General features: G+C 44.4%; 1 protein-coding gene across 1 annotated transcript; it reads left to right on the plus strand.

Annotated features, from left to right (window-relative positions):
- The first annotated feature begins 1,644 nt into the window (after nucleotides 1-1,644).
- SOX9 (SRY-box transcription factor 9) lies at nucleotides 1,645-9,129 on the plus strand. Its single transcript, XM_061615665.1, has 3 exons — nucleotides 1,645-3,003; nucleotides 4,898-5,151; nucleotides 5,947-9,129. The coding sequence occupies exons 1-3, from the start codon at nucleotides 2,573-2,575 to the stop codon at nucleotides 6,753-6,755; spliced, it is 1,494 nt and encodes a 497-aa protein (XP_061471649.1). The 5' UTR covers nucleotides 1,645-2,572; the 3' UTR covers nucleotides 6,756-9,129.
- The last annotated feature ends 1,543 nt before the right edge of the window (nucleotides 9,130-10,672 follow it).

Here is a 10,672-nt window from a genome sequence, read left to right on the forward strand (position 1 = left end):
TGTACGGGTGAGAAGGAGGAGCCATATGATATATCAAATCGCCAGGGACTAATCTATGTGTGAGTGTGCCTGTGCTTTAGAAGATGGGGGGGGGAGTGTGTGAGTACGCGTGCGTGCTTATATGTTAACCACCTTGAAACGTCTAAGAGTCTTGAAATCTTCGGGGTTAGTTTCTGAGGCTATGGTGCCCCCTCTGGACGGAAATGAGAATTACATTTTATCTGCGGTAAAGGTGATTTGTTTATATAGCAGTAACTGTAAAAGTTCCAAGAAAAGACGGAGAGTGGAAAAAACGTACGGAAAGCCAAGCCAAGCCATGGAAAGGCGTCTGTCCTAGGCAAGACAACATGACAGCTCATGATTTAAAGCGTTTACAATGCGGGAAGCGCCCACAGCTAACGGGCTCCCTAATTGCTCAGAGAGACGGTGCGTCTGTGCGATGCACATGATGTCTCTATAGATGAAGGGCTGCTTCTCCAAAAGCGAATCAAGCACAAGATCTGCCGTTTGTGTTGCACAGCCAAGTTGTTCAGCTCCACCCTGTTGTGCATCCTTTGCAACTCCCGTTATCTTCGTCGAAAAACTTTTCCTTCCGCTGTCTCACCTACTTTTAGGGAAAGGTTGTGGAAACATTGCCCAGCCAATATATTAAAAAAAGACCTGAAATGAGTAGGTATAACATTTGATATAAAACTAAAATAAATCAAATACATCTTACCCCTCACAACAGCCATCTCTGAAACTAGACCTATATATATATGAAGAAGAAAAATTATTATTCTCTCTCTTGAGATGGTTAGGGAGGGGGTTGGAGTGAAGGGATACATTTCGATGCATCTCCTTGCATCTGGTTTGCGTCTGGCCTTGCAAGAGTATGCAGTGAACCTAACAAGTAAATTCAAGTCTTGTCTTTATGATAAAGGATCAAGCTTAAAGAAAAACCCTTTGCCCCGTGTCGTTTAGAATTATAAGGATTTTGAATATGCTAAAAAAAAAAAGGCCCATACATACACACTCAAGCCATGTAACCGACTATCATTCTTATGGGTACCCTTTTTAAATGACGTACAGCCCCAGCCCTGTGTTGGTTTACTGGGGATTAAGTCCCCACTGGGTTCTGTGGAGCAGAATTTTAGCTTATACCTGCTTACTTTTATTGTGGAAAGTCAGAAGAGAAGCCTGGTCATATTTTGCTCCTATAACAGAACACTCTCAATGTGATATTTTGCTGTCATACGTATCTATCTATCTATCTATCTATCTATCTATCTATCTATCTATCTATCTATCTATCTATCTATCTATCTATCTATCTATAAAACCACTAACCTTATTTTGCACAGTATGGAATCCGAAGGAGAGATTAAACAATAACCAATTTGAAAATGGAGTTGTCCTAAGTATATACCCAAGGCTGGGGGGGGGGATACTTAAAATAAACCGGGGCATTCTCTGGATCCGATTTCCTCCCCCCCCCCTCCGTGAATCGCAATACAGCACTGAAAAGTCGACGTTCCCTTCCTCCTGAAAGTTTTAAGCATGGATAAAGCATTAGGACGAGCAGAATCAAAACAAAACCCTCCCATAGGAGAGGTGAGTCAGAAAAATCACTGACTTCAAAGCTGGGGGTGGAGGAGAGGGAGAGAGACAGAGGAGCACTAAGCTCTTTCCGAGCGAGAGAGGAGAGCGTTTGTCGTGTAGTTTTACCCGAGAGATGACGTATCTACTAGAGAAGATTTCATGCCCTTTCTTCACTCTGAAAGCAGCAACAGAAATCTGCCTAGATCGACAGGTAGAAAAAGAAAGGAGAAATTTACTCGGAGGAATATCTCTCAAGAGTTGTGAAGTACAAAGGCTCAACTCCAGCGCGCGACAAACTTTCTCTTTCCCCCCTCCCTCCTTTTCTCTGAGATCTGCGCTCATTTCTCCCCTCCCTTCAGAGGGGGGGGGAGAGAGGGAAAACTTTTCAGCCAATCAGCTGCGTGCCAGCCCTCCAGGGGCAGGCCTGCCATTGGCTGAAAGTTTCTAAGGTGAAATAGCAGAGGAGAGTATTTATTAAAGAGTCCCAGAGAGAGAGTGAGGAGAGCTGAGCTCGAAATCGACGAGGTGATTTGGGGAGCCTTAATTTTTTTCTCTCTCTGTACCCTCCAGACTCCGAGGAACCTTTTCTCCTTCTTTTGAAAGGGGGAATTTACCCCCATTCAACTGCTTTTTTTTTTGCCGTGCCACCAGTCCCTCTTTGACTATCCACGAACTGATCAGCTGGCCACATGTCCGTTTCTTGAGAGCCAATCTCTGCAGCAGCAGCAGGAGCAGCGACTTTGCGACGCGCCCGCGAGCCGAGTTCTTTCTCTCCTCTTACGTTTCTGCAAACCAGATAAAACAATTTTTAAAAAACATTTACAACTCTTTTTTTGCCGCCTCCCTTGTCTCTTTTCATGCCTTTTGCAGAGCCCCCCGCTCCTTTCGATTTTTAACCCCTCCCCATTCTCCTCCTCCTCCCCACCCCCTTTTCCCACCCCCTCTCCTCTATTCTCATTTGCCTACTATTTTTGCTTTGCCGCTTTCTCGCATGAATCTCCTCGACCCCTTCCTGAAGATGACAGAAGAGCAGAAGAAATGTCTGTCCGGCGCTCCCAGCCCAACCATGTCGGACGACTCCGCAGGCTCTCCTTGCCCTTCGGGTTCCGGATCGGACACCGAGAACACCAGACCCCAAGAGAACACATTCCCCAAAAACGACCAGGACCTGAAGAAAGAAAGCGACGAGGACAAGTTCCCCGTCTGCATCCGAGAAGCCGTCAGCCAGGTCCTGAAGGGTTACGACTGGACTCTGGTGCCCATGCCTGTCCGGGTGAACGGATCCAGTAAAAACAAGCCCCACGTCAAGCGGCCCATGAACGCCTTCATGGTGTGGGCTCAAGCGGCGCGGAGGAAGCTAGCGGACCAGTATCCCCATCTGCACAACGCGGAGCTGAGCAAGACGCTGGGGAAACTCTGGAGGTAAGGGCCGCCGGCGGGAGGGTGGGAGCAAAAAGGCGTGTGAAGTCGATAGCTGGCGGAGATTGGCTCGGAAGTCAGTCTCGCTGCCTTCGGTGGGGCAGAGGATCGCAGGCCTAAAGGGAGCAGAAGGGAGGAGGAGGAGGACCTCGCGGGTTCGCGTGCTTGCTTGCTAGCAAGTTTTGCACAAAGTGGCGTGCATAGCCCACTTTCCAGCGCCCCGGGGGCGTGTGCGGGTCTGCAGGAGTAGGAACAGACAAGAGAAACCGCGCGCACGGGTAGAGGGTGGACAGGGACCGCATTTCCCGTTGGCGGGGGTGGGATGATGGAAGAGAATCTGGCCGGAAGAGTCCAAACTTGAGTTCCTCCTTCTCCCGGCAGGAGCCTGGAAAGAGGCTAGCTAAATCCCGGCTCATGTTAGAGCGCGTGCATTTGGAACTCCGCGTTCAGGCGGCAAACCTGTGCGCCTATGTAGACGGAACTCAGGCTGGAAGAGAAGGTCTGGGTCAAAACGTTGTTTGCACATATGCCCATATTTTCGGTCCTCGTTTAGCCTAGGGGAGGAAGGACTCTGCTGTGGGCCTCCAGCATGACAGCGTTCGATTAGAAGCCAAGACTAGAAAATATGACGGCAATCCTAGGCATACTTACTTCCCAATGAATGCAAAGGGGGGTTCATCAGAGAAGGCCTGCACAGGAATGTGCTGTTAAGACCCAAGAAAAGATGATGCCGCTTCTGAGGAGGCGCAGTGCTAAATCTCTTGTTTTTTAAGTGGTATTGAGATCAAGCCTACTAGGGGAGCCCACGCCATCTGCTTTTTTGTTTTTTAATGGTGTGATTACTCTGAAAGGCACTCTGTACATGCCCAGGGATAATTTCTCTTTACTTCATGCACCCCAGGACTTGGCCCAACCATTAAAAACAAACAAAGAGGCTGAGCTCTGGTAGAAATCAAGCCTTGATCTGGGACAAAACATGAATGGCACACATAGGGTGTGATGATGACTGTTGGCAAAAATTGGCAAGCATGGTCCAATAGGAGGTTGGGTCGGAAGGATGACTTGCAACAGAAGGGGGGAGAGGGAGTGGGTTAAGAAAAAGTGAGTCACCTGACTGAAATATAAGCTTGTGACTGCAACAAGACAGGAGGAAAAAGATAAACCACCTTTGCAGAAGAAGAAGTTTTTTTACTGAGTTTAGCTGTCAAACTATGGACAGTTTGTGTGGGTGCTTGGGGGCATCCAAGGTATTAGCTAGCTAGCTACTCTGCTGCTGAATCTGTATTCCTGTATGTGTGGCCTGGGTGAGTGGGCGGGGTGATAGGATGAGAGTCACCTCTCCAACCAAATTCCGAGCAAGGGGTGAAAGCAGAGTCCCTGTCCTGGCTCAATTTTTGTTATGTCTTTTTGAAAGTAGCCAAAACAATCTGCTACTATCTTGGTGGAGGAGTGGAGGTCCAGAAAGGGGCGCTAAACTGATGTAGAAAAGGGAGGGGAGGAGGGGTATTAGGGGGTATGGATTACCAAGTCCTTCCTCCCCGCCCCCCCCCCGCATACAATGCCTGGAGGTCCTCCTAGAACTTTCTAGTCTGCTTCTAACATCAGATAACAAGATGTCTAAAGACTGAGTTGCCTGCCAACTTTGTTATGCTTCTTTGACATTTTGGCATAATGTTATATATGCACATATGTCTGGATCCTGAGCTTTGTGTGACCAGAAGCTCATTTTGCACAAGTTTGCAGCCTTCAACAGCTGCTTGGGACAGTGGTGCTTGCAGACAGCCTGGCTTTTCTTTTTGAAGGAAAAACTGATCTCATAAGTGCTCTGTTCTGGAAATCTCAGCTTTAAGTATAACACCAGCGTAAGTAACCACAAGGCCCTTTCTTTCTTGCTCAGGTTATTGAACGAGAGTGAGAAACGCCCATTCGTGGAAGAGGCTGAACGGCTGAGGGTGCAGCATAAAAAAGACCATCCAGACTACAAGTACCAGCCACGAAGGAGAAAGTCAGTCAAGAACGGGCAGGCTGAGCAAGAGGAAGGATCTGAGCAAACCCACATCTCTCCTAATGCCATCTTCAAAGCCCTGCAGGCAGATTCTCCCCAGTCTTCATCCAGCATGAGTGAAGTGCATTCCCCCGGAGAACATTCTGGTAAGTGTGCCATACTCCATAGTTCTACTTTGCAGAAGAAAACCAGGATGCTTCCGTGCAGATAAACAGATAAAGAGCTATATAGTAAAGCGCAATTAGTGATCTTTTAGCTGACCCATACTATGCATCTGGAAGTGTCTCTAGTACAGAAAAAGGATAACAAATGAGATAGGTGCAAAGCATGTGCAGATGTGTGTGTCCATATACGACATGTCACCAAAAGGCATTGTCCATCACTGCCATGAAGTATCTCTCGTGGGAATTAGATAGGGTCAGACAATTGCACATAGTATCATTTACACACAGAGCATTCAAAAGGTCTTTCTCTTTATATAAGGCTATTTCCTCTACCAACACTTCAAAATCTGTTTCTCTGCTTTGCAAGCCAATTGTATAAGCAACATTGCTCTTTATCCCCTTTTTCAGTGGAGCACAATCTCCTGTAGGTCACACAGACACACATCACTTTGGCTGTACAAAACAACTGATCTAGGAGACATGCAACTATCTTCAGTGGCAATTCATTTTTATTGGTCAGCCCACCATTTTCTCCTTTCACTCACCTCCAGCCAGAGTTAACCATTAACTGAATTATCACTGTAATACAACACCTCTGGCTTATTAAAAATGGCCGCTGTTAGCTTTCCAGAGCTTTATGGCATTCTGTCTGGGCTCATATCAGTTGGAAGATAGGCCCAGGTGTGGTTTGCCTGCAAGTTTAACATCAAAGGCCAAAAAACAAAAAAAGCAGCACGCTTCCTATAACAGGTGCTCTTTCTTTCGTGTTTCCTGCAGGACAGTCACAGGGGCCACCTACCCCTCCTACGACCCCTAAAACAGATGTGCAGCCTGGTAAGCAGGACCTGAAGCGTGAAGGGCGCCCACTGCAAGAAGGAGGAAGGCAGCCACCCCACATTGACTTCCGAGACGTGGACATTGGCGAGCTCAGCAGTGATGTCATCTCCAACATCGAGACCTTCGATGTCAATGAGTTTGATCAGTATCTTCCACCCAATGGTCACCCCGGCGTTCCAGCCACCCATGGCCAGCCTGGGCAGGTCACCTATACCGGCAGCTATGGGATCAGCAGCACAGCAGCTACTCCAGCTGGCTCTGGGCATGTCTGGATGTCCAAGCAGCAGCCGCAGCAGCCACCATCGCAGCAACCACCCTCCCAAGCACCGCCGCAACCGCCACAGCAACCGCAGCATACACTGACCACCCTGAGTAGTGAACCAGGGCAGCCCCAGCAGAGGACACACATCAAGACCGAGCAGCTCAGTCCCAGCCATTACAGTGAGCAACAACAGCACTCCCCTCAACAAATCAGCTACAGCTCCTTCAACCTCCAGCACTACAGTTCCTCCTACCCAACCATCACTCGTTCCCAGTATGACTACACAGACCACCAGAGCTCCAACTCCTACTACAGCCACGCCGCCAGCCAGAGCTCCAGCCTCTATTCCACCTTCACTTACATGAACCCCACCCAGAGGCCAATGTACACACCCATTGCAGACACTACAGGGGTGCCTTCCATTCCTCAGACCCACAGCCCACAACACTGGGAACAGCCTGTCTACACACAGCTCACCAGGCCGTAAGGTTTTGACTGACATCAAACTTCCTCAGACTGTAATCAAAGTTTTTTCTTACAAAAAAAATAAAAAGCTAAAAGTGAATGAATAAGAGAGAGAAATTCCAGAATGCCTTATGTGCTACAGCATCCTTCTGAAAACAGAGCATTCTGCTGGGTAAACAGACATTCCATGATGGACTTAGAACCTTGTTTTGAAGGCGATTTTTATTTTCTTCTTCAAACAGCCAACTTAGTTTGCCTAGGTATGGATTTTTTAACAATAACTAAAAATGAAAAATGATTACAAAAATTACAAAACTCAAAAAGTATTCCTCTGTGAGGAATATTCTCTATTTTAAGTATTTTTTAGTATGTACTGTGTATGATTCATTACCAATTTGAGGGGATTTTATATGTAATTTTACTTCTTGTTTTTAGAGAAACCTTTTTTTTTAAAAACAGTGCTTCTTATTTTGACAGTTAAACAACACTTAGCAAAATGGTATGCCTTAGCATTTTTCCTTACTGTCAGAGGTATTTTTGTATAATTTGTCTTTCGCTTATAGAAAGCAAAAATGTGGGCATAAAGTCAAAGCAAAAAACCCCACACAAAACCCAAGGGGTGGGGAGAAGCTCTTCACTAATCAGGGGTCAGTTGCTCAACGTGATGATGGGGATTTGGAAAGAGACTTTATTTTTCTAGCTTGGAAGTAAAAGATTTATTTGGGGGGGTTAAAGAAAAAAACACCTTGAGCCTTAAAGTAACACAAATGAAAAGCCTTAATATCAACCATGTGATATCTTCCAAGAGAGCTTGCACAATTCTTTCTTTGCCAATGAGCAATATGAGGCTTAAGTGGAAGTCAACTCAGTTTTTTTTGCTATCTGAAGCTGCTTTATTTTTTTTTATTGCAACCAGCAGCACCAGATTATAAATCCACAATCAACATTCCCTACCATGACTCCCCTTCTTCAGCTTCTGACACCGGACCCCCATGTGTGATACAGGTGCTGACTGCCCAAAAACCACCTCCCCTGCAAATTCCACTAGGAACAGGATTCTATATTCCACGAAGCCAATTTGCAGTGGAAGGGGAGTGGCAGTGGGGAAGGGGATATCAACTTTAACAAGGAACAACTTTTGCATTGGTGTTTTTCTTTTTTAAAAAAAATTATATATATTTATTTTTTGGGGGGGAAAGAGTTTTTTAATCAAGAGATTTCTTCCATTTCCCCCCTTCCGCATTAGAAGTAATGTAAACAAATGCCAGAGTCTTACTCAGAGGGTATATGGTGCCTAATCGTTAAATTATGGTCTAAATCAATAACCCCTTATTTTATTTATCTTTCTCGTTCCTTTTCTTGTGTGTATTTTTTATTATTATTATTCCTTCAGAGTGTGTCTTCGGTTTGTACAAATACATCTACTTCCTCTTGTTTTTCTTTCTCCTCTTATTTTTCCCCTCCTGTTTAAAGATAACCTGGAAAAAACAAAACCTTTTTTCACTGTACAAACAAAAGATTGCAAATGTAGTGTATCACTGTGTGTATTTTCCGCCTCACCTATTCTGGACTCACATACTGGGCCTGGGAGTACACAAGCAGCAGAGTAAGGTAGTATAGTAGACTGTCCCACTTGCGCCTTAAGGCTACAGGCAAGAGTGCCATTTTTAATGCTTCCCTAAGTTTTTTTAAAAATATATTAAAAACCTCCTTTGTTGTTGTTTTTAACTGCAGGGAGTTCTTTTATACAGGGAGGAAGCATTTAAAAAAATGATATCCCTGCTGTGCAAACCAAAGTGGTACGATCCACACTACTATCTCAAGATTCCACCACTTGCTATGGGTGTAGGCCAAGTCTTGGTCTGTTCAAAAGAAGCAAAGCAACAATGGGTGCAGCCACCAATACTTGCTGCTGTGCAAGCCCTCTTCTTTCCCATGGGGTTTGCACGTTTCCATAGGGCTTGTGTTTGTCCCTTGAAAGCTCAATAGAAATGAATGGAAGCTGCAGAGCAGCAGTACTTAATGGATAGCTTCCAACGGTGTGCTGCTAACTTTCCACCTCTTCATTACTATGTGATTTGGGAGGAAGGTTACAGGGAAACTGACATTGGTGAAGCTCTGGGTACACAGTTAAGGTTTGCCTTTTTAAAAAAGATAGCCAACTTTTTTATTTTTAAAAAAAGTTATATTTGTTAACATTTTGTAGGGAATACAGTAGAAGAAAATCTTAAAGCACTCTTATAATATGGTATCTTTTCTACTTCTATATTAAAAAACACAGATCTTTTAAAAGTATTTCTGTAACTTAAAAAAACCTGTCCTTTAAAAAAATCAGTTTTAGGTAAGGTTGTTTTGTTTTGTTTTTTGGTCATTTTGTTTGCAAATCCCTTTTGGTTCTCTGTAAAACTTACCTTTTTGTATATTATTGTTTGCAATAAATACACATTGTATTAAAATTTACATGAAATGGAGCTTGTTTAACTGCCGTATCCATAACTGAAGCCATGTTACCTCAATTTTTTGGTAAAAGGATTATCAATTAATTTTATCTTTGATCCAGACCCAGAACATCTGCTCTCCTCACTTCCCAAATTATATCCAGTTCTGACAAGAGCCTTGTGACCCACTCAGAATGCTCTTAAAGCTGATAGATTAATCCCTGTCGCTCACATGGATAATTATGGCATAGATACAGCCTCTTACAGAAGAGAGGGACCATTTCAGGGTTACTGAACCACCCAGAACATTTTGTGTCTGTATGTTTCCAGAGCTAATCTCCACTGACACTTGGACTGCTCCAGAGAGTACTCTAGTGGAAGAGTTGCCAGATCCTGAAATGGGCACAGGATTTACAAACCATAGGAATAACAGGTCATCTCTTCCTTTTACTCCCTATATCAAACCAACTGATGGCTGAGATAGATAACTACTGGACATCAGAGCACTAGGAGGAAAAAATACTACAGGTTTTGTTTTGTGTGTACAGCATTCCATCCACCCCACTTCTCCCACACACAATCATACCCTCTCGTACCACTTTATAATTTCAGACATAGTTGTACCATTTGTAGATAGCATGTGACAGAGAATGTGCACCCTACAAACGTGCCCTTAGGGAAAAGGCACTTTGGAGAGTGGGCAGCTTGAATTAGGAAAGCGGCAGTCAAGGAAGAAGTTTATGTTATTTTATTTAGGATATTTTCTAGCTAGTCCTTCATCACAACAGACCCCAACACACTGGGATACAAAGAAACAAATGCAATGTATTCCATTCCTTCCCTGCCATGTCTCCTTCCGTCCTTTTGCTCTCTCATATTTCTGTCCTGCCCTTTCTCCCAAAGAAGCACAGCAAACAACAAAGCAGCACAACAAAAACATTAAAATAAAACAAAAAAACATTTTAAAACATTAAGAACATCTAAAAACATTTTTTCCTAAAACTAGGGACATTTTTACACACATTAGCATTTCATTCTGAGGTAGTATGAAAAATGTGACATAATCTTGTGCTACCACAGATTAAAAGTTAGAACCATCAGCTGTTTGCCTTCCAGAAAAGGAAAGGGGGACAACACCCCCAAGGTTATAATCAAAATGCAAGTAATATAATAAAAATATAGAGCCAGACATGACGACATGTACCACAGTGGTCCTATAGAAGGTTTGGGCCACAGGAGTCCTAGATTCCACTTAAAAAACTCTTAGGCACAACACTGTCTGGCAGCACCCATTTGTATCTGTAAAAATGAGACATGCTTCATAAGGCTGATGTGGGGATGAACCAGACCAGGAGTGGAAGAAGCTTTTGGACTGTAACACAGCCTCTACCCATTGATTTCAATGGGCTTATGCACAGTTCCTTTTGTGCTGGGGTTGTGGCCTGAAAAAGAAAATTGGACAAGTCACGTGCAAACATGACCTAGGTGGCTCAAGCTGGAT

Source organism: Rhineura floridana, chromosome 3 (assembly GCF_030035675.1).
Source record: "Rhineura floridana isolate rRhiFlo1 chromosome 3, rRhiFlo1.hap2, whole genome shotgun sequence".
NCBI classification, from domain to species: domain Eukaryota; kingdom Metazoa; phylum Chordata; class Lepidosauria; order Squamata; family Rhineuridae; genus Rhineura; species Rhineura floridana.

Coding starts and splice junctions, on each gene's coding strand:
- SOX9 (XM_061615665.1), top strand. CDS start 2,573: ATGAATCTCCTCGACCCCTTCCTGAAGATGACAGAAGAGCAGAAGAAA. Junction 3,004..4,897: donor ACGCTGGGGAAACTCTGGAG/GTAAGGGCCGCC, acceptor TTTCTTGCTCAG/GTTATTGAACGAGAGTGAGA. Junction 5,152..5,946: donor TTCCCCCGGAGAACATTCTG/GTAAGTGTGCCA, acceptor TGTTTCCTGCAG/GACAGTCACAGGGGCCACCT.